We start from the raw sequence: 25,635 nt of genomic DNA, 5'->3' as shown, positions 1-25,635 counted from the left end.
ATTTGCAGGTGGGCACTCAGCCACAGAGCCACACCAGCCAGGGATTCCCTCCTCCTTTCCTTCCTTCCTTACTTCAGGCAGGCCCAGGAAGAGGACCTCACACCCACTCCCGGTCATCAGACAGCCCTAGGGCACCCTTTACCACTGACCGTTGTGTGTGTCAGTCAGGTCCTGCTTGTGCCATGCTGTGTTTACCTACCAGACATATTTCATTAAAAAAAAAAAAAGTAACTTGTGGCCCTGGCCAGACAGCTTCATTGGTTAGAGTATTGTCCTGATCACCAAGGTTGCAAGTTCAATCCCTGCACATTTGGGTACATACGAGAAGCAACCAATGAATGCATACATAAGTAGAATAACAAATTGATGTTTCTCTCTCTACCTCTCTCTCCCTCCTTCCCTCCCTAAAATCAAATAAAAAATTTTATTTTTTAAGATTTTTATTTATCTTTAGAGGGGAAGGAAAGGAGAGAGGGAGAGAAATATCAATGTATGGTTGCCTCTCCTGCGTCCCCTGCTGGGAACTGGCCTGCAACACAGGCATGTGCCGTGACTGGGAATTGAACCATGATCCTTTGATTCGCAGGCCCACGGTCAACCCACTGAGCTACACCAGCCAGGGCTAAATAAAAAATTTTAAAAATAGCCCTGGGTGGTGTGGTTCGGTGGATTGAGCATCGGCTTGTGAACTAAAGGGTCACCTGTTCGATTCCCAGTCAGAGCACATGCCTGGGTTATGGACCAGGTCCCCTGTGGTGGGCGTGGGAGAGAACCACACACTGATGCTTCTCTCCCTCTCTTTCTCCCTCCCTTCCTCTCTGTCTAAACATAAATAAATAAATAAAATAAAAAACCCATCATTTTATAAACTCTATTTTAAAAACTATACAAAAAAATCGCCTTTACTCATTATCCCCAACTTAACACAACTATGTTTTTGTTCCATCTCCTCCCAGCCTTGCCTGGGTCGCATGTAACACTTATCTAGCCAGGTCAAGAAAGCAAGAGTCATCTCTCAGCGTTATGCCCTCTCTGGTGTATCTTCATGCAACCCACAGGGAGCCTGGGATTGCTCACAGGGAGAGGCCGCCCTGCCCGGGATGCTTGCTTGTCTCCAGTTTCCCAGTGTTCTCCCTTAGGCCCTGCTCAGGCTGCCTGACTCTTCTCTCTTCTCTTGAATTGGCATGTTCAGGTAAGTTCATTTTCCCAATCATTTGAGGCCATTTGGAATCTTAATGACCTTTTCTCCCTAGCCATCCCCCTCTCTTCTCTCAGATCTTGCAAAGTGCCATTGGCCTTCTCTCTGCCACCGTCTTTCAGTGTGGACAGTGGGCCCTTTTGTCCCCCTCAAAACCCTTGGAGGAGTCAAGACCTCACCTCATATCTCTATACCTCCCTATCCGAGTCTCTGGTGTAAGTTTCTCGAAGCCCCTCCTTCTTTATTCTTGGAAATCCCAAGAATAAAGCTGCGCAGTGACAGGCCAGGAGCTCATGACATTGTGGTTTTAAGCCAAGGAGTTAGCTGTGTGTGTCCTTGGCCACTTCCTTCCACAGCCCCAGCCCATCCCACCTCAGAGCCTGCCCAGGGCTGGGAGGTCTAGAGCAAGGTGACCTGGTCCATTCTAGCCCCATCACTGGTCGCCGGACGCTCCCTGAACCCTGGTGCAGGAGGCCGGTGGTGCTTGAGGCACATGGACCAGGCCCAACTTGTGTAGCCAGAGTTTCAGTTCCACTGGTCTCTAGCTGCCTGACCCCAGGCAAGATGATGATCCTTCCTAGGCCTACTTCCTTTTCACAAAATGAAAATAATAGTGAGAGCTCCCTCAGAGGTCATTGTGAGGATTACCTACTACCCCAGTAAATGCTTGCAACGGGCCTTGGACACAGTTAGTGATCAGTAAATGTTAGCTGTGTGCACCAGGCACCCTACCAGCGGTTGCAGATATAGAAAAAGAGGCACAGCAACTCTCAGTGCGGAAGGTAGTAAGTGAAAAAAAAGTAGTAGTGGAGTTCAAGAAATGAAAAAGGGGCTGAGGAGGAGAAAGAGAGATCAGGAGAGCTTCCTGGAGGAACTGGAATTCTACATTCTAAAGACTGAGTAGCATTCCCTAAGTAAGAAGAAAGGAAGAACCCTGGCTGGGTAGGTCAGTTGGTTACAGAGCCATTCTGATACAGCAAGATCGTGGGTTTGATTCCTGGGCAGGGCACATCTGAGAAATAGCCAATGCATGCATAAATAAAATGGAACAACAAATTGATGTTTTTCTCTCTCTAAATAAAAATTTAAAAAATAAGGAGTAGAAGTTAGTATAGAGAGAACTTCAGGCTCAAGGACACAGGTGAGGAAGGGGCAACACAAAGGAAAGAAATGGGTGAAATAAGCTTAGTGGTGAAAGACAAATACCATATGGTCTCACCTGTAAGTGGAACCTAATTGACAAAACAAACAAGCAAGCAAAATATAACCAGAAACATTGAAATTAAGAACCAATGGACAGTAACCAGAGGGGAGGTGGGAGGGGGTAATGGGGAGAAAAGGTGAAATGTTTTCAGGAACAACCATAAAGGACACATGGATAAAACCAAGGGGAGGTGGAATCAGGGGAGGGAAGTGGGGATGGCTGGGGGGGGGGGGAGAGGCGGGGGGAGGCAGAAAACTGTACTTGAACAACAATAAAATTTTTAAAAATGGAAATTTTTTTAAAAAATAATAAAATTCCAAAAAGAAAAAAAAAAAAAAAAGGAGGAGGGCCTGGGAAGAGACTACCAAGGGTCCAGTCTATGTTAGAAAGACACTGAAGGATTCCAGGGGAGAGACTGGTCAGATGTGCCAGTTAGGAAGATTCTGTAGCTTTAAGGTGGAGATGGGTTTGGAGCAGGGCAGTAAGACTGAATAGGCTGGTCATGCAGAAGCTGTGAAAAGACCCAGAGCAGAAATGAAGGCCTACCCAAGGGGCATCAGGCTGCTGGTGGGGTCCAAGCTGAGTGCTGGGAAGCTGAGGAACCTCAGGGTTTGGTGAGTAATAAGGATGAGCAGAGCATGACGTGGAGGCTGCTGGTGTGAGCAGGAGGGTGGATGGGGGTGTGTCTTGCCCAAAGTGGAAATAACCAAGTGGAAGCCGGTCAGTGGTGATGAGGGTGGAGGGTAAGTTCAGTGTGAGACATGCTTGTCTGAGGTGTCAGCAGCCCCACTGGAGACCCTGCGTGATGTCTCATGCCTGAACTTGGGCGGAAAATGAGAGGACCGGGATCAAAGCTGAATGGCTCCCTGAGCTCCAGGAGGGAACGGTCCTGACTTCCCAGCCTTGGGATTTCAGCCATATTGGGGTTCTGTGCATTTTACTTCCTGTGGACTAGTCTGTTCCTCCTTTCCTTTATCCAAATTCTCCCCCTGTACGCAGCCTCCCTGGAACCCCAGCCAGAGCCAGCTCCCTGGCCTGGGTCTTCCCTAGCCCTAGAACCTAAGTTTATCTGAAGTTATGAGGGCTGACCTTAGGGAAGAGCTAGAAACATGCAGACCGAAGACATGATCACCCAGTGAGGGGAGGATCCATCATAGGACCTAGGCCTATCCTTGTTTCTCCTTGTGACTCCAGGAAGGAATAAGGGTGTCTGGGCTGTAGGAAATGAGCAGGAAAGAAGGAAGTTGTAAAGGAGTGGGCAGCAGGCTGCAGCAACAGAAACCCACTCGGAAAGTCTGACAATTGTCCCTCAGCTTAGAGAAATGGCAGTCACTGGCAACCTTGGCAAAGGCAAGGAGCTGGGGAGGGATAACGGATAGAGGGCAGGTGAGGTGGACACATGGAGTAAACACTCCTCTGTCAAGAAGTTAGAGTCTAGGGCAGAGAGAGGTGCAGAGAGCTATAGCCATGTAGCGGTGGCCTCCTCTCTTTTTGAACAGGACAAAACTGGCATTTCTGTGGACTCCAAGTTTAGGGTGTCACATCCAGCCTCACCAAGGGGAAGAGAGCAGGACTGACGTTCCTGTTCTAGAAGATGGGACTGAGAGTCCAGTAGGAGGGTCAGGCACAGGAACCCCACAGCCCACAGGGAGAAGACTGAGACCAGCTGCATTTAGGATGTTCAGGGAAACTCTTTAATGTCATAACCAGGGCTTGGAGCTCAAGAAAGACCCACCCAGGAGGTAGTCACCCAGGGCTCCTAAGAGGGAAGGGACAAAAGGCCATAGGGTACCAGAGCTGGCGGGTAGATGAGGCAGACATTTGGGGTGCCACACTACCACTTGTTATAAGCAGGGCAGTCAGTTCCAGGCCAGGCTGCGTGCTGAGCTGAAACCATTAGCTGCTGCTCCAGAAATAAGTGCAGCCCTGCAGGTGCAAGCTTTGCGTGGGGACAGGAAGGACAGGGACCCCAGAAATCCGGGGAAGCCTCCACAGGTCGCAACACTGACGAAATTCAAACCAGTCACGCCGTCACCCTAAGAAGCAATGACGTCCCTCCCCCCCAACTGAAGTCTGGGCCCCTGATGCAAGACAGGAGACAGATGCCGGGGCGGGGGTTCCTTTTCCTAGGAAGCCAGGAGATAAGTCGCCAATTTCTAGGTCGGGGGCTGGTGGGTCTGGGTGTGGAGGAGACTGGGGTCCGGGTCGGGGTAGAGCGACCGAGGGACACAAGCAGAGGCCAGGACTTCACAGGTGGGCTGGGGGCTTCCCCGGGGGCTGGAGCAGAACAGGCAGGCGCCCGGGACTCGAGATTTGGCTTGGTCTGCTAGGAACTCAGATCGCTCCAGGAGGAGGAGAGAGTAGTCCTGGCTGCCTGGGGTCAAGGCCGTGAGAACTCAATTGCCATGATCCGCGCCACAAAATGCAAAGAAAAAGAACCCACAAAATCGAGTCCCGGCTGGCACCACGCAGCCGCAGAGAAGGCGGAGCGCCTCCACGTCCAACCCCATATGATAATATGGTACGCCACCGCCCCGCCCCAGCAGGGGGATCTGACGGGCGCAGCGCCATGGGGTCCGAGAGGCCGAGAGGTGCCTCAGCGCATCCGCGGAGGCCTAGATGGAACGGAATGCCAGAGTCAGGGCTGGCGGGGTGGCGGCACGGTGTAGGGGCGGCCAGAGAGCTGGTAAAGCGTGCGGGGGGCCGTGGCTCCCCCACCGGCACGAAGTGGTACCGACCGAGGGGGCGGGGATAGAGTCATGTGATACGGCCGCTGCGGCCATTTTGTTCTGCGGTGCTGATATTTAGAGCGCAGCGGCTGACGGGCTGATCGCCTTCACAGCCGTCAGATCGTTTGTTCCCAGCTCGCTTCCCGCTCGCCACTCGCCGCCTTCCCGCCTCGCCTAGCCGGTCCTCGGCCCCACCTCGGCCCGCTGACCTCGCCCCTTCCCCACCCGCAGACATGTCCGAGGCCAAGAGCGGCCCCGAGTACTCCTCCTTTTTCGCGGTCATGGGCGCCTCGGCCGCCATGGTCTTCAGCGGTGAGCGCCGCGACAGGAGGGACTCGGGAGGCGGGGGGCGCCAGGGCGCGTGGTACTCATGCCCACAGCTCGCTGGGGTTCGGTGTGTGACGTCACTCTGACGTGATTTCGAGCTTTTGGGGGTCCCAAGCCTCACGTGACCGCGGGCGGGGTTCGGGGCCCAGAAGGCTGCCTGGGCCATCGGGCGTTCTGTGCAGGGCATACGGGCTAAGCTGGAGTGCGGGTCCCAAGGGTATCCCGGGGGTACACAGGTCGGCCTCTCTGCCCCAAGTCTGTGACGGTGCGGGGGTGGGGCGGTAGTGCCGCTGCCATCTTAGCCCCGGGAGGAGAGGGAGGGAGGCTGGGGTGGATGCATGCGGTCCTGCGCTTGCTTTGCGTGCGTCTCCTCCCAGTCCTGCGGGCAGGTGTGACATCACAACTCAGAAAGCTCCCTCGATGCGGGGCCGGCCCTGTCTGTGGACGGCGGGGCAGGGGAATCGGGCCCAGGGGCTCTTAGCTGAGGTCCACAGTTCTCACCCTCCCCCCACCCTGGTGTGGATTAGGTGGGTCTGTATCCAGAGTAGGTGCTTCCGGTTAGGACTTGTCACTGTTTCCCAATAGCCATTTGTGGGTGGGTTGGGAAAGCTGGGCTGAGGAGTTGGTGCTGAGAGCCCGCAGGGACCTAAAGGTGGGAGTGGTTGGAATTGAGGGGGGTCAGGGAATCAAACAGGTCGAGGAGGAAGGGAGTCTGGCCAGCATCAGTGTTGTGTCGTCACTCGCTGAGAAGCTGCTTTGGGATGAGTGAGAAGGTTGCACAGCGCCTTAGTGTTGAGAGGGTTGGGTCTTTGTCCTAAGAGTTTCCTAGTTCTGACCCCAATGAATGAAAGAAGGAATAACCTTCCTTTCCTTCCCTGAGGTCTGGTATTGGGAGGGGCGGCCCTAGGTATGGAGAAAGTCGTCTTCCAGAGTTTTTTTTTATGGCACCCTGCTTTTGAAGTTGAATCTTGGCACTCCTACTGTGCTGAACTAAGTGAAAATTGGTCTGGCCGGGAGAAGGACCTTTGGGGTAGGCTCATAAATGTGCAACTCAGGGAAGTGAGTTGTAGTCTGGATGCACTCCCCATGGACTGGTCTGGCCCGGTCTGGATCTGGTTTTCAGCTCTGATGACGGCGCCCTGCCCCACCCTACTTGGTGAATTGGGAGGCTCCCTATGCCGGTATGTTGAGGGTTTGAACACCAAACAGTCTCTGCTGACTGTAAACACTTGTGAGGTGGGGACTTGGGGGCTCTGCTCTCTTGGGGGCCTCCCTCTGCCTGAGCCTGTCAGTCAGTCACGAGCTACTGAGTGAGCCCTGCCCTTCCCATCATGTGCGAGTAAGAGGTCATTTGTGGTGGGAGAAGTGGTCTGGACTTCCCCTTCTCTCCTAGCCAACGCCTGCTCTTTCCACATCTTCAGGGGCTGTTTTCCAGGGCCTCCAAGCAGGTTGCTGTGCCCCCTTACCCCAGTGTATTCTGTGTTCTGCCTCCAGGATTCTGCTTTGCCTGGCCACCTATGGGGTGCTGCTTGTGCCTTCATTCATTCATTCAACGAGTCTTGATTGAGCTCCTACTATGTGCCAAGCACATGGAGACATCAATGAACAAAACAGATGCCTGCCCACATGGGATTCTGGCTGCCACTGCTTGTACCTGAAGCTGAATTTGCCTCCTGAGCCCTTGTCTGTGCCTAGCTTGTGGCCTCCCTCTGTTTACCAGGTGCTTCTGTTCTTCTCCTAGAACTTACTTGGTACTTTCAGATTGACCCTGACCAGCAGGTCTCTGAAAGTTACTGAGAGTAGGATAGCACTGGCCCAGGGTTTTTTGCTTGCCCTAGGCTCCTGGTGATTGAGGCCACTCATTCCTGTTGGTCTTGAATGCAGTTTCATTCCTGTTCCCTTCCCTACATTGGGCTTAGCAGGTTGAATTTACTTCATTTCTCTGTTTAAACGTGTCTTTCTCCAAGACTTATCTTCATCCACATCCTTGTACCTATGTGAACAAGCCCCTCGTTTCTCAGGCATCAGGTGTCGCTGCCTGACTGATTCCAAGCTGTCCCCAGCTCCTGGCCTAGATTGCCCTTGGGCTGCCTAGTGCTTTGTTGATTGGTCTTCTTAGAACCAAATGAGGCCCACTCAACTCTCAGGCCTTCCCGGTCCCCATCTCCCATTTCAGCTTCCCCTTTTTTCTTAACTTGTGACAAAAAAGAAAAGTCCTGTCAGTTCTTTCTTCATCATACCTTCCACAAAGCTTTCAGTTGTTCCTTTTCCATATTTTCTTTGACTTCCTCCTTGCTGGTGGGCATCCTCTGTTTGGTCCTGCATTCCCGGAACTGCTGTCTGATCACAGTCTTCCCATCGTCTCCCACTGGATCTGGAGCCCTGCTGGGCTTGGCCTTTGGAGCTGGCATCCAGGGCTTTTTCAGACACCTGCTGCTGCTCAGCCAGACTGCTTTTCTCTCCTGATGATCATCCCTTTTTCTTCCCTTTGTTCCTCTTGTAGCCTCCTTGGCCCTGGCTACATGATCTCCCTGCTGTCCTCTGAGAGAAGGGCCCAGGCAACTCCCTGTCTCTTGCAATTGGCTACGATACTGAGTTCCCTGTAAGCGATCTCCATGGAAACTCTGCCATGTGGCAGCCTGTGCCCTCCCCCTTGAGTAATGAGTCATGGCACTGGCCCCTTGCATGTATGTGACATAGCCTGTGTGCAGGGCCTGCAGTAAAAGCCCAAAGAAGGCACTATAACCCAGAGAGTTCCAGGAAAGGTTCATGAAGACAGGCCCGAGCAGGCTGAAGTCACTGAGTGTCTAGGCAAGGCAGTGTTGAGGTGCCTCCAGGACCATGGGGAGGAGGCAGACAGTGCTGATTCCCCTGCCCCCACCCTTGCCTTCTCCCTCCAGTTGCTCTCCATTCATGCTGTTTGGAATCTTCCTGCTCACTGTTACCCCTCTACTCAGATGTCATCTCTATGAAGCACTTCCCCAGACTCCATCACCACCTTCCCCACTTTCTGGGAACAGTCACTGCTTGGAGGTGCCATATCTGTCTTCTCACCAGGCTTTTAGAGGCCTGAGAAGGCAGTGTCCCTCTGAACTTACCCCTGCTTAGTGATGAACAGAGTAGGTACCTTGTGGCTCAAATAGATGAATGGCCAGGATTGTCTTGCTTCTTTCCATCTTCTACCCCTGTTGTCCTCTGCCCAAGAAGCATAGTGGGACCCTGGAGAACAGGTAACAGGAGTCATAAGAGCTGCCTTGGCCTTCTGTGGCTCTCCTGTGCAAAAGTTAGTCTAGACTTTGAAGACAGAAGCCAGGAAAGGGGAACTTTCAGGAGGGCAGTGTAAGAGGAGGAGACAGGTTGCCCAAGAGCCTCCTACCTCCATTACTGGAGGCCTTGGGCAGAAGCTAGACTTCTGGGAGATCTGCCAAGGCTTCACAATTGGGCTGGGTGATGGCTCCACATACCCATTGTCTTCCTGTGCCCTGTCTTCGCCTTGGCTCACCTTTTCTCTCTGGTTATTTAGAGAGGATTCTCTTCAAACTCAAGGAGCTAGGCCTGCTGTGTGGCTGAGGGTAGGTTCATCCCATCCACACAGATGGCAGCCCTTCCAGCAGTGTGTCCTAGGGCTGGGAGTGTTGGGGAGTTGGGAAACTAGCCTGGGAGGACAGGACTTGCCAGTCTGCTTTCCCTGACCAGTGGTCGGGCCCTGTGTGCGGCAGGGCTCTTCCAGCATGTTTTCCCTGGGCACAGCCCTAGGGCCAGTGGGGGCTGACCCTGGCCTGACATCTGGGCTGCTGACACAATCATTTCATGCTTTTCCAAGCCTTTTCTGACCTGAGTGCCTGAGAATCTAGGTGTGATAAAACATGTCCAGAATCATCCATCAGGGGCCCAGCAGCCTGTTTCCCTGTGGGACTGTTGGGCTGTTAAAGAATTCCACCTTTTAGGTTGTAAGCAGCTGAGCTAAAGCTGCTTGGGAATATGGGGTCAGTATACCAGGCTTGGGAAGTTCTGGCGAGCTCAGGTGGGGGTTTCCTAGCAGAGCAGGAGCTCAGATAGGCTACACAGCCATCAGCCACAAGGATCTCTGGTAGAAGAAAGGAACAGTTAGTTACCTGGATTCCTTGAGTGCTCAGCTGTGACCATTTCCCTTGAGGATCACTTCCTGGCCCTGACTGGGTGCCACCTTCGTCTCCCCATTGCCTGTGATAACTTGAGGTGGCCCTCAACTGTGTCAGAGCTACCCCCAGGGTCCTGGACTCAGATGCTCTGGATTCACCTTGCCTCCCCTCACCCCCAACAGCTTTGGGTGCTGCCTATGGTACAGCCAAGAGTGGCACCGGCATCGCAGCCATGTCTGTCATGCGGCCAGAGCTGATCATGAAGTCCATTATCCCCGTGGTTATGGCTGGCATCATTGCCATCTACGGCCTAGTGGTGGCAGTCCTTATTGCCAATTCCTTGAATGAAGACATCACTCTCTACAGGTGAGTGCTGGGTTCCTCTCACCATACCCACTCCTTGCCTGGGGTCAGGCCACTGCACAGGGTGGGGGGCAACTGGGGAATGGGCATCTGGCTAGTGGCCCATTCCCACCGTCTTCCCTGGCAGGCAGCTAATGTCTATCCTGTGTCTTTTCTCCCCTAGGAGTTTCCTCCAACTGGGCGCTGGCCTGAGTGTGGGCCTGAGTGGGCTGGCAGCTGGCTTTGCTATTGGCATTGTGGGGGACGCCGGCGTGCGGGGCACTGCCCAGCAGCCCCGACTATTTGTGGGCATGATCCTGATCCTCATTTTCGCAGAGGTGCTGGGCCTCTATGGTCTCATCGTCGCCCTTATCCTCTCCACAAAGTAGCCCCTCTCCAAGCCCACCAGCCACAGAATATGATGTAAAGACCACCCTCTCCTCATTCCAGAATGAACAGCCTGACACACAGGCACGGGGAAGCTGCCCCTCACCCCCAGTAGTTGGTCTTGTAAATGCGCAGTGTCCTAGTACCCATCGTCTGTTGCCCCCACTGCCCCGTGCTGTGGACATCTGGGCCCACTCATCACCCATCCAGGTCCCCTAACCAGTGAGGATGCTGGTTTCTGGCCACCTTCACCTCTACCTGCCCTAGAGTGTTCTGTATAAGGATGAATTCGAGTTGTCATTTTCACTGGATGTTTATTTATAAAGATTTGACCTGTTCGCACGTTTGTGGAGCAACCCTCCCGTCTCCCAACTATATAGTAATCTTTAGAGTGTTGCTTTGTGGGGTTACCGTGTGCCCTGAGACTTTGGATGGAATCACTGCCCTCCAGCCCTGGCTGCGGGGTAGTGTACTGGGCCTGCCAGGCCTGGAGCCTTGTCCAATAAAATTCTTGGATGTGACTGGACGTCTGTGTGCAGCGCTTGTGTGGGCCGGCAGGAGGGGGTGGGCCGCCGGGTGCGTGGTCACGTGGGCACGCCAGTCACGTGGAGCAGCGCTTTAGTCAGCTGAGAAGTCATGTGAGCGAGGCTGCAGGCTTTCTGGGCCACTCGGCTCCGCTCCGCAGTTCAAGATGCGCGACGGGAGGGGCACTGTGCGGGCTCCGGTACTCCAGTTCACCAACTGCCGTATCCTGCGGGGTCGGAGGCTGCTCAGGTGGTGTGCGGCGCTGGTGGGTGCGGGGCCTGGCATTACGGCACTACTGGGGTGGGGCTGGCGGGCTCAGGGCCCAGCAGTGTTCAGTTGGGGGTGGGGTGCTGGGCCGCCAATCTGAGCCTGGCCCCTCTCTCCACAGGGAGGATCTGTGGGTGCGGGAGGGCCACATTGTGGACCCAGAGAAGCTGTTCTTTGAGGAGCGGCTCGTGGCCGACCAGCAGCGGGACTGCGGAGGCTGCATCCTGGCGCCTGGCTTCATTGATGTGCAGATCAATGGTGGGGTCCCGGCCTGGTGGTGGAGACCCAGGGGAGGAGCTCGGAGCACTGTGCTACCTCCTCTTTTCTGTGGCCACAGGTGGATTTGGCGTTGACTTTTCTCAGGCCACAGAGGACGTGAGTTCGGGAGTGGCTCTGGTGGCCCAGAGGATCCTATCGCATGGAGTCACCTCCTTCTGTCCCACCTTAGTCACCTCACCACCTGAGATTTATCACAAGGTAAGGCCAGGCTCCCAACCTCAGGCAAAGGGGGCCTGAGAAGTAGCTAAGTCCTTCACTTAAATATCTCTTCTCTCCCCACAAATGCCTTCTGGCACTTGGATTTGATCTTAACCTGCTGGCCTCCCTCTACCTGGTCCTGGGGTCCTGTCCCCTGGTCTTTCTCAAATTCAGGTGTCCCTGTGCCAGTCTCCCTGGACGCCTACCCCTGTCCCTAATACCTCCTCCCTCATTACCTCTCTGACTCTCCGCTTAGGCCTGCACATTGGCTGCCTCAGCACCTTCACCTGCCTCTCCTATCCTGTACTCTGGCTACCCCTAGGCTCCAGAAACTGCCTGCTGGACCGAGGCCGCTGGGGACTTCCCCACATCCTTAGCCATTTCTCAGGCTTTTCTCCCCATGGTGTGCCTGTGGTATGTGGTAAATATACCTTCCCGGGAGAAGCTCCGTTGTAGCCCAGGCTTCCTGTGCTGCTCTTGCCTACACCCTACAGTCTCCCACTTACCCCACATTCTTCTCCCACTTTCCCACATTCTGACCTTTTCTAACATTCAGGTGAGAAGGGGAGGAAGAAAGAAACATCAATGTGCAAGAGAAAAATTAATTGGTTGCCTCTCCCATGCCCCCAAATGGGGACCTGGCCCACAACCCTGGCATGTGCCCCAACTGGGAATTGAACCTGTGACCTTTTGGTTTGTAAGCTGGTGCTCAGTCCACTGAGCCACACCAGCCAGGACTAAGAAATTTCACTTTTTATTCAGGGTCTTCACTTTACTCTTTTACACTTTCTGTTTCGTCTCATTTTCTGTGCATGGGCGCATGCTCTTTTTTTCTGGAGGTGTTTGAGAGTAGGTTGTGCGTTTCATGCTTTCTTCTTAAAACTTAACTGTTACTTAAAAGCATGGGTACTCTGTTGTATGAGCGCAGTAGGGATATTGAGTTTAGGAAATTAGGAAATTAACAGTTATCCTTTAAGTTACCATATTCCAGTTTTGTGGTTTTTGGGTTTTTTCCCCCTTCTAGTATAGGATCCATTCCAGGATCTCTGACTGCATTGCCCTCATGGGGTGTCCTCCTGGGTGTATAGACACCCAGAGCCAGGAGCTGTGGGAGGTCGATGTGGGTTCCTGACTTTATCATCTGTCAGCTGGGAGACCTGGGGTATTCCTGTCCTTCTGAGTCTCAGTTTTCTCAAACCTAAAGTGAGAATAATAATGGTATTCATCTTTTAGGATTGTTGGGACCCAGCACTGTGCTTTATGCATGTTAAGCACTTAGCAAATGTCAGCTGTGGTCATCTTTCTGGAAACTTCTCCCAGGTCTTCCATCACAGAGTCAAATGCTAAAAATCAAACTCATTTGCCTGCTGCAAACTGGCACCTGGTTCTGTGTTATCTCTCCCGGTCATCATTCCATGATTTACCCTACACGGAATCCTGGAACATGCCCGCCCTTTTGCCTGTTTGTTCTTTGTCCTCCCCTTTCCCAGTCCCCACCAATGAGGCTTAGTAACTGTTACCCTAATCTCCTGAAGAGTGGCCTTCCCCAGATACAGGGCTCAGCACATCACTCTTGCCCCTCTCTTACCCTCATCTGCAAGATAAACACCATCCTCCCAAACATTCCCTCCCTACATGCAAAGCCTTTGCTCTTTCCCTAGGCACATTCCAGCCATCTGAGGCATTTGCTCACCTGCACCCCAGCTCTCTGCCTTGAAGGCCTTGCTGTGGCTGCCGCACCAGCTGGTTCCCATGCTTGCCCATCTACCTCCACAAGCACATCTACCCGTCATGATACAGACCGTGAGGTCTTTTTCCTTAGGGAAGGAGTTTCTGGACAGTAGGACTTTTGTCTTGCATTCTCTCCCCTGCACTTACTATTCACCTTAAATACTTATAGGATAAAGACCTTGGAAACAGAGTAAACTGACTTACAGTGGAAATCATGGAGGACTTTGAATATGAAAAATAAAATTCAGGCATCATCTTAGAAACTATAGGACTGTTCATTTGGATATCTCCCGTCCATCCCACCTTCCTCCAGGTTCCATTCACACTGAGCAGAACTGCACTGCCACTTTGTCAGAGTTACCCAGTTCTTTGTCGTCATGGTCTGGTCCATTGAGACCATCTGCTCTTTTTCTGCGGTCTCCTCCACCCTTGCCCTCTGTTACTCTTTTAGGAGGAAGATTTCCTTGTGTTGTTCTCTGCTTGAGGTCCATTTCTGCAGAGACAAGATCATGCTCCCTCTGCAGTTTGACCTTCCCACTGCCTCCTTCCCTTGTAGGCACCTCATTCCCTCCAGCCCCAGGCTGCCCTTGATACTCCGTTCCCTCTGCTTAGTGTTCTTTCAGTTTCTCTTGTAAAATCCACTTATTGTTTCTTCCTTAATCTTTAGTGAGTTTATATATGTTATATGGCTCATTAGGAAAAAATAGCAGCCCTTTGTTCCCACTGAGGGGCAATCACTTTCAACTCAGTTGACCCTTTGGAATTTGCCCTTATAGCTAAAAGAGCTGTGCTGGTACTCCTGCGTGACTCTTCCGTTCATGGCAGTATACCTTTACTTCCTTCCCACTGTGAAAGATAAGGATTGGCTTTCTCTGGTGCCTCGAGCCCTCTCTCACGCTCTTCCAGCCCCTCATGCTTCCAAATAGTTCATTGTAATTTTGGTTAGCTTAGTCGTTGGGACTGTGTAAGAGGGATTGTAGCTCATTTAACTTTCTTACTTGTCAACTCTGTTTTCCTTGGAGTTATTCCTCTGTTTACATAGGGTTTGTTTGTTTGTTTGTTTGTTTAATCTATTAACGCAATTTCAGGTTTTCTACCCTTTGTTTCTTTCTCCTTTCAGGATATTTAGAAAGCCCAAGGTTCCATTGTTTTGTCTCTCTGTGGAAGCCTTTGGGACCTACTCTTCCCAGCATTGGCTGCGCGTCTCACTGGGACGAGTTGTCCTGGGAGTCCCTTCCTCTCACCTGGCTGGGGGGGGTCCCTTGGCCTCTTTCTGCTGGATCTTCTGTCCAGTATCCCGTCTTCCTCTTTGCTGGTTCACGCCTTTGTTTGGTGTGAGCATATCCTCCAGTGACTTTTGGAGAAAAGGGGGTCATGACATGTAAGGGTTCTGAGATCTCAAAGGTCTGAAAATGTCTTTGTTCTCTTGATTGTTGTTTTGGCTATGTTAGAATTCTAAGTGAACAGCCATTTTTCTCTAGAATTTTATGTACTTATTTTTAATTATATTTTATTGATTATGCTATTACAGTTGTCCTGATTTTTCCCTGTTTGTACCCCTCCACCCAGCACCCCCACTCCCTCAGTCTATCCCCACACCATTGTTCATGTCCATGGGTCATGTGTATAAGTTCTTTGGCTACTCCATTTCCTATACTGTGCTTTACACCCCCATGGCTGTTCTGTAACTACCTATTTGTACTTCTTAATCCCCTCACCTCTCACCCATTCTCCCACACCCACTCTTCATCTCTTTATCTTTAACCTTTGTCATTTTAATTGTAATGTGTTTTGGGATGGGCCTCTTTGCCTCTTGTTTGGGACTCTCTGCTTTCCTAGACTTGCATGTCTATTTCCTTCACCAAATTAGGAAAGTTTGCTTTCATTATTTTTTCAAATCAATTTCTGATATCTTGCTCTTTCTCTTCTGGCACCCCTACGATGTGAATGTTGGATTGTTTAAAGTTGTCCCAGAGGCTGATTTCACTGTCCTTGTTTTTTGTCTTTTGGGTTTTTTAAAATATTTATTTATTTTTAGAGAGGGGAAGGGAGGGAGAAAAAGGAGAGAAACATCAGTGTGTGGTTGCCTCTTGTGTGCCCCTCACCAGGGACCCAGCCTGCAATCCAGGCATGTGCCCTGACTGGGAACTGAACCGGTGACCCCTTGGTTCATAGGCCAGCACTCAGACCACTGAGCCACATCAGTCAGGGCTATCCTCATCTTTTTGTATTCTCTTTTCTTGTTGTTCTGATTGGTTGTTTTTTGCTTCCTTATGTTCCAACTCATTGGTCTGATTCTCCGCTTCATCTGCTCTACTGTTGTTCCCTTGTAAATTGTTTTAAATTTCAGTTAGTGTATTCCTCATTTCTGACTGGATCCTTTTTATAGTGTTGAGGTCCTCACTAAGTTCCTTGAGCATCCTTATAACCATTGTTTTGAACTCTGCATGTGATAGATTGCTTATCTCCATTTCATTTAGTTCCTGTTCTGGAGTGTTGATCTGTTCTTTCATTTGGGCCATGTTTCTTTGTCTCCTCATATTGGCAGCCTCCCTGTGTTTGTTTCTATGTATTAGGTAGAGCTGCTTTGACTCCCAATCTTTGTAATGTGGCCTAATGTAGTGGGTGTCTTGTAGAATCCAGTGGCACAGCCTCCCCTATCATCAAGCCTGCATACTCGAGGTGTGCCCTTCATATGGATTGAGTACACCCTCCTCTTGTAGTTGAGACTTGGTTGCTGTTGGCAGATCAACGGGAGGGATTTACCAGGCTAATTAGCTGCAGGGATTGGCTGTGACCACATACCATTAACCTCCACCCTCCATAGAGGATCAGCTGTGCAGGGGCGGGGTGGAGGTGCTGTGCCGTGGTCTGCAGTTGTGCACTGGGTGTGCTGGCCCCTGGGTTTCTTGGGTGGTACGCACTAAGATCAGCTCCCACCTGTGTTTGCCCTGGGCCACACTGCCTGAACTGTAAGCAATCTGAGATGGCTGCGTCTGGTGCCGGGCTTGGTGATTTCCAGGCAAAGCCAAATTGTGAATCTAGGTTTCCATTCCAGGCCTCGAGCTCAGTGAAGCCAGCTGCTGCCTGTTTGAGAGGATTTAGGAAGTTGTGAAAAATGAGCCAAGACCATTCATGTGGGAAAGCAGCTTGGGTGGGCCTGTAAGTTAGGTGGGGTGGAGTCTCTGGGGATCTCCAAGGCTGGTCAAACAGTATTAGCCAGGTTGATGGAATCTTAGTTATGGCACCAGTCTGTCAGCTCTGTGGGGTGGAGAGGGCTCAGAAAAGGAACAGTGGTCTCTGCTCACCTTGATGCCAGACACATCAGCCTTCCCCTACATGCCACTAGTGTCCCTCAAGCCGCCACCCTGTCACCAGAGCCCAGAGGGAAGAGTGAGTCTGAGTAGAGTCCGTGGGTTCCAAGAGGAACTGCTTGGCATTCTAGCAGTTCCTTCCACTGACTCAGTCCCTGCTGGTTTTTGCAGCCAGGAGTTGTGGGGACTTATCTTTCTGGCATTAGAACCCTGGGCTGGGGGGGTCTGGTGTGGGTCTGGGACTCCTTGCTCCTGAGATATCTCTCCCGAATTTTTCTCCACCATATGTGGATGTGGGCCATTCCACGGCTACGTCCCTCCTACCAGTCTGGATGGATGTGGCTTCTTTAATTCTGTAGTTGTCAGTCTTCCATTCAACCAGATTTTTGTCAGTTTTGAGCGATGGTGGTTCTATATTTTAGTTGTAATTTTGTTATGGTTGTGCAAAGAGGCGAGGTATGTCTGCCCACACTGCCATCTTGACTGGAAGTCCTCTAGAATCTTGAAGGCATTGTTATATTGTCTTTTAACTTTCAGAGTTGCTGATGAGAAGCTGGAAGCCATCTGACCCCTGATCCTTTGTACGTGACCTGTTTCTTCCTCTGCAAGCTTGTGGGATCTTCCTTTCGTCACTGGGTTCTAAAGTCTCTGGGTGACACACTGGGGACTGGGGACAGTTCATCTACTGTGCTAGCCTTTAGCAGGCCCTTCCAGCCTCCCATCCTCCCCAAATTTGGAGTTTCAATCTGGAAGTTTGGAGATTTTTTGTTTTTCTTGAATTATTTCTTTGATGATTTTTCTCCCTCATTTCTGTCTTTTCCTTCTGGGAGTTATTCTCCTATTGGGCCTCTTGGATGGCTTCTCTTTTTTCTCTCCCTTTTTGACTCTGTTTTCTGGACATTTTCTTAGTTTTTTTAATCTTCCATTTATTCCTTCTCTGTCTCTCTGTCTCTCTCTCTTTTTGCTTCAGTGCACATTTTTGTTAACCTAAAAATAAGAAGGCATTTTAAGGTGAGAGGCAAACAAGGGTTTGAGAGTTTAAAAATTTGGAAAGCATTGATTGAGGGGAAGTCCAAATACTGTTCTGATTTGGAGACAAAGGCAGTGGGTATTTATGAGAAGGAAAGGAGAGCAATTACATCAGTAGAAGGAAGGCATTTTTGTTGGTGTGGATAATATAACAGTGATATTAATTGTAAGTGATATTTTCAACTTTCAGTTCAGTAGTCATAATAATTCCGTTATCTTTGCAAACGGTTCTTCAGAGTACAGTGTTGTTTAAGCCCAGTCCAAAGGTTATTTTTTTCCTGTTTTTACATTTCAACGCCGTGAGGTAGAAGGTGTGCATGGCGGCCCCTGCAGCCCGGCAGCTCCGCGTCTGTCTGACCTGCTGCCGTTTGTGTTGGGGGCACTTGCATGTGTGCTTTTCCCAAGGAATGTTTCTTTTTTCTAACATCCCATTCTTGTTTCATGGGTGTGAAACCTCTTCTCACAAGTCCTCTCCTTGGGTGTCTGCTCCGCAGTCAGTTGTATCCTGTCACTTGTTCATTTGTTCTGCTTTCTGTGTGTCCTCTCAGAGGCTCGCCCACGCCGCTGGGGGGCCTCGGTCATCTGCTCTGATGGAGAGCAGGTCTCAGCCAGCCACCAGAAGCACCCAGCCTGAGGAGGTTCCTGAGGGCACCCTTAGGGTGAGACCCCTAAGTCCTTTCTCAGGCTGATTGGAACCCCAGAGAAGAGTTTTCTTGTTCTGCTCAGAGGGAACAGTCCTGACTGGTGACATGCCAGGAGCATTAAAAATAGGAACTTCATTTAATTGCCCCATTATCTGCTTCTACCCACCTGTCTGGCTTACTGCTCCAGGCACTTGGCAGGGCACACTGCTACTCTTCAGCAAGGCTCCTGCTGTTGGTTCCCCCACTTCTCCAGGCACCAGGTGCTGCCAGGACCTGAACCCATGTGGGCCGTGGGTCTTGTTTCCTGCCTGTCCCACTGTGCTGCCCACATCTGTCCAGCTTCCACTTTTCAGACTCCCGAGTCAGCCTCCCCTCCTGTCTTCTCTGTCCCACTGGGTTTAAGCCTCTCACTTCTCTGTACTTTGTCCCAGGCTCACCCCAGGGACTCCGCAGTATCCTATGGGCTCCCTGCTGGGATGCTTGCCTGCCTGTCCGCCTCCAAGATACTGTGTCGTGTGAACACTTGTCACACAACTGACTCTCCTGACTGTGTCCAGCTCCAGGCACAGCATGGCTGCAACATTGATGCCTGAGCCCCTGCCTCGCCGCCTCACTCTGCCTGGATTGCATGCACTCCTGCCTCCGGCCATCAGGGAGGCCAGGCCCATCACCCTGTCTGGGTCCAGTCCCTCAGGGCATGCACTTCACTGTGTTCCAGCTGCTGCTAGGACTGGGGTCATCTTGAGGGCCAGGACAGGTGGAGCTGCCCTCAGTGTCCATGCACCTACCCCCCTGCCTGGGGACTCTCCAGGTCCTCACAGGCAGGCTGGTCTTACATCCTAAGGCCTGTCGATTCTTGGTGCTCCTGACCTTGTGTGCCGCTTGTTCTGAGCACCGTGCTTTCCCTGACTGTTGGGAGCCTCTGACCATCTTCTGATAACTGTAGAAGGCCAGTGGGCACTGGGCTGGGCTCTGAACTCTGACCTCGGCTGGGCTGTAACCTCTGGGTGCTGGGCCGTGGGAGGCAGAGCTTTTAACAGCTGGTTCCCCCCAGGTCCTTCCTCAGATCCCAGTGAAGAGTGGTGGTCCCCATGGGGCAGGGGTCCTCGGTGAGTGGCTGACCCCTCCCCCTGACCCTACCCTGGAATGTTCCTTGGGGACCTATTGGCAGCCTGTACACCTCCAGATGCCCAAATGGGGCGGTAGGGCGGGCAGATTAGAGGGTGGGAAGCCTGCTGGAGCCATCTGCTCCCCTTTTCCCAGGGGTGCACCTGGAGGGCCCATTTATCAGCCGGGAGAAGCGAGGTGCACACCCTGAGGCCCACCTGCGCTCTTACGAGGCCAATGCCTTCCATGATGTTCTGGCCACTTACGGGTCCCTGGACAACGTTCGCATCGTGACACTGGCTCCTGAGCTCGGCCGCAGCCATGAGGTGATCCAGGCACTGACGGCCCGTGGCATCTGTGTGTCCCTAGGTGAGGGGGAGTGTCCCCACTGGAGGGGGCAGGCCCACTGGAGGGGCCGGGCTGGTTACAGGATCTGATTCAAGGCCCCTGTGCAGGGCACTCGGTGGCCAACCTGAGGGTCGCAGAGGAAGCCGTGCAGAGCGGCGCCACCTTCATCACCCATCTCTTCAATGCCATGCTGCCTGTGAGTGCTGCCCAACTCCCGGGAGGGTGGAGTCCAGGCTCCTGCTGTGGCTCAGCATTCTCTCTCCTCACCCTGGCCAGTTCCACCACCGTGACCCGGGTATTGTGGGCCTCCTGACCAGTGACCGGCTGCCTCCAGGTCGCCACATCTTCTACGGGATGATCTCCGACGGCATGCACACCAACCCTGCTGCCCTGCGCATTGCCCACCGGGCCCACCCCCAGGGTGAGCAGCTGGGCAGGGTGGTGGCAAGTAGGAATACCAGGTGAGGCAGGTTCTGAGGCCTCTTCATCCCCAGGGATGGTGCTGGTCACTGACGCTGTCCCTGCCCTGGGCTTGGGCAATGGCCGTCACACGCTGGGGCAGCAGGAAGTGGAGGTAGATGGGCTGACGGCCTATGTGGCAGGTGAGTGACCCTTGTCCCCACTGGCTACCCACATTAGAAGAGCCCCTTCGGTGGGATGCAAGAGCCTAGGTGACCCATGCCAACCTACACCCCATCCAGTGTGCCCGGTGGCCTTCCATGCCCCTCCCCGCCCCCCAGAGCCTGTCCTCTCTGCTCTCAAGGCACGAAGACACTGAGCGGCAGCATAGCCCCGATGGACGTCTGTGTTCGGCATTTCCTACAGGCCACAGGTCAGCAAGGCTGGTGTGTGTGCGTGTTGGGAGTGGAGGCTGCAGGGAACAGTGGGGACCACTAGGGTCCTGTGCCCACACCCCTAGTCTGTCAGGTCTAGTGGGGTTCTCTGGAGACGGGCACTGGTCATGTGGCCAAGGACCCACCCGTAGGGAGTTTACAAGTGGGGGAAGAGGAGGACGAGCAAGCAAATGGCTGGAACCCAGGGTGACAGGCACCCAAACCATGGCATCCAAGAGAAGGGTATTGGCCTGGCACCTATGGGATTGTGAGACTTGCCAGGTGCAGAGCTGTGGGGAGGTGAGGGGGACCAGAGCTGTGATTAAGGCTCCAGGGTCAAGTTATGTGGAGGCCTCTCGGGGGACTGTCTGTTCCAGGGAAGGTGGGTAGAGGGTACCTGGCAGAGGCTGTGGTTGGCCAAGCCCCGTGGGATGCTCGGCAGCAACCAGGGTAGGGTTGTTACACTGGGGGCTGAGGGTCACCAAGGTCTAAGGTTCTGTTTAGAGCAGCAAGGAGACAGGCTGAGAGGCAAGAGAAAGCTGTGGTCTGACCTGGTGGGGTGTGGTATGGGGGGCGGAGAGAATTGGGTTCATTTTACTTCTTGGTGGAAAGTAGGGGCAGAGCATCTAGTCCCAAGTGGCCTCACGGATGCCCAGCGTACTACTTTGTTGTGGGGTGCTGTCCCTGGGACTCAGGTGGAGGAGGGGCCCATGAGCATTTGGGTCCAGATGGTCCCTGTAGGGCTGGGCTGGGAGAGTGGCTGGGAACAATGGGACTGGGGGACCTTGTCAACCTGCCACAGAGGCCTAGGATGTGTCCCAGTCCGTAGTACTTGGAGCTCCGGTGCTGTGGGGATGGGGCACCTACGGAGCCAGCTGGGGATTGAAGATGGTCACCCAGCTGTGTTTCCTGAGCAGGCTGCAGTGTGGAGTCCGCCCTGGAGGCTGCGTCACTGCACCCTGCCCAGCTGCTAGGACTGGAGAAGCACAAGGGAACCCTGGACTTTGGGGCCGATGCAGGTTAGAGCCCCGTGTGGAGCGGCCTGGGCAGCCTGAAGACTCAGAAGTTTTGGGGAGGCTGGAACAGGGGCAGGGAGGGCAGAAGAGTGAGATCTTCCCTGTGTCCAGGCAGCCTTACCTGGCCACCAGCCTCGGTCTGGCCCCACTTTCCCATCAGACCAGGCGTTCTGGCATCTGAGACAAAGTCAGACAAAGCACTGCTGGGACCTTTATCTCTTGCCCCCCTGCTGCCAGGAGTCTTGGTTCCAGGGCCTCAGTCAGTCTGTGCTGGGTCAGGGCATCCTCCACAAGTCGTGTCCCAGGCCTTGGTTTCGTGTTGTCCTTGGGCTGGGGGATGGTGGGGGCAGCCACACCCCTGCCGCCTTCTCACAGCCCATCTCTGACCTAGACTTTGTGATGCTTGACGACTCCCTCCACGTCCGGGCCACCTACATCTCGGGCGAGTTGGTGTGGCAGGCAGAGGAGGCCCGGCAGTAGCCAAGGACTACAGTTGAAAAGGACACCCAGCCCCATCTGGACACTGTCAGTGCTGGGCCATCTAGGAGCTGGTCTCCGGGGAGTGAGTAGGAACCCTGCCTCAGGTGGATGGCCTTGGCCCTGGAGGCAGCTGGCTTGGATAAACTGTGTACCCCACCGGACTTGCCTGGTCTCTGAGTTTTGCTTCAAAGTGGGCTTCTTGCTGTTTCCACTGTCACCCTGATGGTCCTCCTGGGGGCTGGGGGGTGTTTGTGGCTTAAGGTTGTGAGTGGCTGTACTCCAGCTCAGCTCAGCCCTGTGAGGAGGCTTTGTGGGGTCCACGAAAGTGATGGGAGGGCCCCTTTGTGTTGCAAGGTTGTGTCTGAGGTCTGCAGACCTGCAGGCAAATGCGTCATTTGGAAATGAATGAAGACTGGAATGGGGAAGCCACGGGTGATAGGTTGAAAAGCTGAAAGCTGGCAGGAACGGGCTTGGGGACTATGAATATAGACAACTTCAGAAGTTTGCTTATTGTGTGGGCTGAGGGAAAAGATCCATCTTGGAATTTTAAACAGGGAAGCATTGATCATGGAGACAAATTAAGAGATGGGCAGGGAAGGGCCTCAGGTAGGCACTGCAGAGGTTTGGGAGACCAGGTGTATGTGAGTGTCCTGTGATCTCGCTCTTTACACTGGAGTTGTGCAGGGCCTGGGCACACCCCCCAGCAACTGCTCCCCTACCTTCAGAGGAATCCGCGCTGGCTCTGGGACCCCAGGCTGCTCAGTTGGGTGCAGAGGGCATGGCTGAAGGGTGCCTGAGCTGGCCGTAGCCTGCCTGGCCCCATTCCACCTTCATGAGCTCTCGGATCACTCAGGCTCCAGCTCTTCTGGTGTCTTTTCTGAACAACCCTATCTCCTGCTCCTGCTCCCAGGAGGGTGTGATGAGCCATCCTGTGCTTTGGTGTTTGCGCAGCTGTGGGCGAGCCTGCCTGTGTTGGTGGGCAGTTCGTGCTCACCAGTGTCCTGTGCCCTGTAGCAGGAGTCCACCTCTGAGTCGTCTTGGCCCTGGCAGAGGTCCCCGGGAGAGGGCAGGTTAGAAGGTGAGCAGTGGTTGTCAGCTTTGTGGTGCCAGGCCTTGTCCTAGTGATCTGTGGGTATTCACTTGCTCCGTTTGCCTGCCAAAAATTTAGAGGCATGTCCTGTTTGTTGTCTGGGGCACTGAGTCCCAGAGCAGGTGAGCGTCAGGGCCAGCATTTGGCCTGGACAACCCTGGGAGTCTCCCTAGGTGTGTCACTAAGGTGTGTCTGGGTGGAGGATCATAGAGGGACTGGTTGGGACTGGTTGAGATGGTGGCCAGCCAGGTGACACCAGAGATGACAGGAACCAGCTCTGGCTGGGATGAAAGAGCACTTCAGGCAAAGGGAACTGCCCTACAAAGGCCAATGACACACAGGCTTCGTGTGGTAGGGGAGAACTAATGGCCCCTGGGGCTGGAGAGAGGTCCAGGGATGTGGGACCGGAGCTGGGCCCTGCAGTTGTTGCGGGGGTAGTTCACAAGTGTTGGGACAGTGACTGGAGGGTCCTTTTTTCATTTTTATTTTACTTAGTTTTTCTTAAAGATTTTATTTGTTTTTAGAGCAGGGAAGGGAGGGAGGGAGAGAGGGAGAGAAACATCAATGTATGGTTGCCTCTCAACGCTCCCCCCTACTGGGGACCTGGCCTGCAACCCAGGCATGTGCCCTGATCCGGAATCGAACCAGTGACCCTTTGCTTCGCAGACTGGCACTCAATCCACTGAGCCACGCCAACCAGAGTTCATTTTTATTTTTCAAGTTGTGGTGAAATATACATAGCAGTGACCATCTTTAGCATTTTTCAGTGTACTGGCTGTGGGTGTCAGGCACATGCACACTGTTGTGCAACTGTCACCACCATCTCCAGAGCATTTTCATCACCCCAGACGGAAATTGCACCCATTGAACGCTAACCCAGATTCCCCCTCCACCAGTCCTCGTACCAGCCTGTCCACTTTGGTTCTGAGTCTGAGGCTGCCATTTTAAGTATGCCTTCAAGTTGCTAGGGGGTGTGGTGCTGGGGGTGGCAAGGAGGCCCTGAGGGGCTGACTGTGAGGTGGCAGTGGGACCAGATACAAGTGAAATGGGAGGACAAGCTTGCCCTACTGTGAGTGTGGACTAGGGCAGAGGGAGTGATGCTAGGTTTGCCCCTGACTCAGTGGTGAGTCAGGGTGACTCACTGAGAAGCTGGGATGGGATCTCTGGGGAGGTGACCGGTGTGTCCCCAGCATCTCCCTGGCTTGCTTAATGTGCATGAATGGGAAGACTCGAGGACCAGCTGTTGGTCATAGTGAGGGCCTCCTGACTGCCAGCTTTGGGAGCTCAGTGGCTTTCACTTGACACACGTAGACTGTGCCAACCACATGTGGGCCCTGATGCTGGAGGGATCCCTTCTGAAGCCTCAGCTCCACATCAGGATGACAAAGACATCACAGGGGAAGGTGCGCTGAGGGCTGGAGACTGATTTACGGAGGAGGCATTTGGCAGTGGGGGTTGGACGGCAGCAGCCACACCCCGGATAGGGGCTGGGTCTGAATAACAGGGTTTTAACGGTGAATCTATGGTAGGCAGTTAAATAGCATGAGCAGAGTAGGAAAGGTAGCCAGGTGCAGAGGGCCACCAGGGCTGAGAGCCCCAGGTGCTTAGCAGTGGGGCAAAACTCTACGTCTTTTCATTACCACTCCCTTCAGCAATAGCCCCTGGAGGTGATGGCCAGGCCTCAGCTGGGTTTCAGCTCCAGACTCAGAAGCGGGCTGCAATGACTAATGACCCTCTGCCCTGGTGCTAACCAGTCAGTGATCACAACCCTGAGGAGCTACTGCTGGAAAGCTGATGCATATCCTGAGATCCACTCCTGAGACCTGCATATAAAAGCCCTCACTACTGAGGCCCCATAGCAGTTCCATGGAGCACCCCCAAGCCTTTCCCTGTCCCCTTCCCCCATGCGTGTTTTCCTTGCCTCTCTCCTAAGCAACAAGGGCCCTTATTTTGCCTCTGTGATTTGTTCCTGAGCCCATTTTTTCTGTGGCTCACTTCTACCTCTGATTTTCTAAATAAACTTTCTCTGAGAGTTAGTCTTATTTCGATTCTTTCTTAGCCAGAACTCCAGTACCAAGGATGCTGAACCAGGGACCAGTCTGACTGCAATAGTCTAACATTTTGTGTCCTTTTACCCCCAACAGATACAGTTGGCTCTGCTGCGTCCTGGGCTGGGGGCACCCGGAGGCACTAGATCAGTGTGGAACCTCAGATCCAAGATGGGGTGCAGCATGCCAGGAAGAAACTCCTTTGTGAGGGGTGGGCCCTGTGGGGCTGGTTAGATCCCCAAAGGGAGGCACGTGCCATGTCAGAGCCGCAGGGACATGCATTGTCCTCTAAACCAGTGAAAGGGTGGCCTGGAAGCCGGGAGGGCGCCTGGGAGCCTGAGTCCCAAAACCCCTCACCACACCGTGCGGACTGGACGTGGCCTCAACCTGCCGGGCTCCGCCCCTGCACTGCTTCTGG

General features: G+C 53.2%; 2 protein-coding genes across 8 annotated transcripts; both read left to right on the top strand.

Moving 5' to 3' along the window:
- Nucleotides 1–5,173: 5,173 nt before the first annotated feature.
- ATP6V0C (ATPase H+ transporting V0 subunit c) lies at nt 5,174–10,834 on the top strand. Its single transcript, XM_028510925.1, has 3 exons — nt 5,174–5,443; nt 9,762–9,945; nt 10,106–10,834. Exons 1-3 carry the CDS (start codon nt 5,365–5,367, stop codon nt 10,308–10,310), a joined length of 468 nt encoding a protein of 155 aa, XP_028366726.1. The 5' UTR covers nt 5,174–5,364; the 3' UTR covers nt 10,311–10,834.
- A 103-nt stretch (nt 10,835–10,937) lies between these two features.
- On the top strand, nt 10,938–25,199 carry AMDHD2 (amidohydrolase domain containing 2). Of its 7 annotated transcripts, none has more exons than XR_004901793.1 (12): nt 10,946–11,085; nt 11,222–11,358; nt 11,438–11,577; nt 19,350–19,404; nt 19,559–19,771; nt 19,858–19,946; nt 20,027–20,171; nt 20,245–20,352; nt 20,514–20,582; nt 21,501–21,602; nt 21,991–23,157; nt 24,822–25,199. XR_004901793.1 is itself a non-coding variant. In XM_028510651.2 (11 exons), the coding sequence occupies exons 1-11, from the start codon at nt 11,000–11,002 to the stop codon at nt 22,077–22,079; spliced, it is 1,230 nt and encodes a 409-aa protein (XP_028366452.1). In that variant the 5' UTR covers nt 10,938–10,999; the 3' UTR covers nt 22,080–22,240. The 7 variants fall into 7 exon arrangements, 3 of the variants coding, with proteins under 3 accessions (XP_028366452.1, XP_035875880.1, XP_035875881.1); XR_004901792.1 differs by having other exon boundaries at nt 21,991–23,291; XM_028510651.2 differs by lacking the exon at nt 24,822–25,199 and having other exon boundaries at nt 10,938–11,082; nt 21,991–22,240.
- Nucleotides 25,200–25,635: the final 436 nt, after the last annotated feature.

The sequence above is a fragment of the Phyllostomus discolor genome, chromosome 3, assembly GCF_004126475.2.
Source record: "Phyllostomus discolor isolate MPI-MPIP mPhyDis1 chromosome 3, mPhyDis1.pri.v3, whole genome shotgun sequence".
NCBI classification, from domain to species: domain Eukaryota; kingdom Metazoa; phylum Chordata; class Mammalia; order Chiroptera; family Phyllostomidae; genus Phyllostomus; species Phyllostomus discolor.
This window is presented reverse-complemented; position numbering and strand designations above follow the sequence as displayed.

What these genes read in the sequence shown, in the direction of transcription:
- ATP6V0C (XM_028510925.1), top strand. Translation starts at nt 5,365, where the DNA reads ATGTCCGAGGCCAAGAGCGGCCCCGAGTACTCCTCCTTTTTCGCGGTC. An exon ending in GGCCGCCATGGTCTTCAGCG is followed by an intron (nt 5,444 to 9,761) that starts GTGAGCGCCGCG and finishes CACCCCCAACAG; the next exon opens with CTTTGGGTGCTGCCTATGGT. An exon ending in GAAGACATCACTCTCTACAG is followed by an intron (nt 9,946 to 10,105) that starts GTGAGTGCTGGG and finishes TTTCTCCCCTAG; the next exon opens with GAGTTTCCTCCAACTGGGCG.
- AMDHD2 (XM_028510651.2), top strand. Translation starts at nt 11,000, where the DNA reads ATGCGCGACGGGAGGGGCACTGTGCGGGCTCCGGTACTCCAGTTCACC. An exon ending in CATTGATGTGCAGATCAATG is followed by an intron (nt 11,359 to 11,437) that starts GTGGGGTCCCGG and finishes CTGTGGCCACAG; the next exon opens with GTGGATTTGGCGTTGACTTT. An exon ending in CCACCGGGCCCACCCCCAGG is followed by an intron (nt 20,172 to 20,244) that starts GTGAGCAGCTGG and finishes CTTCATCCCCAG; the next exon opens with GGATGGTGCTGGTCACTGAC.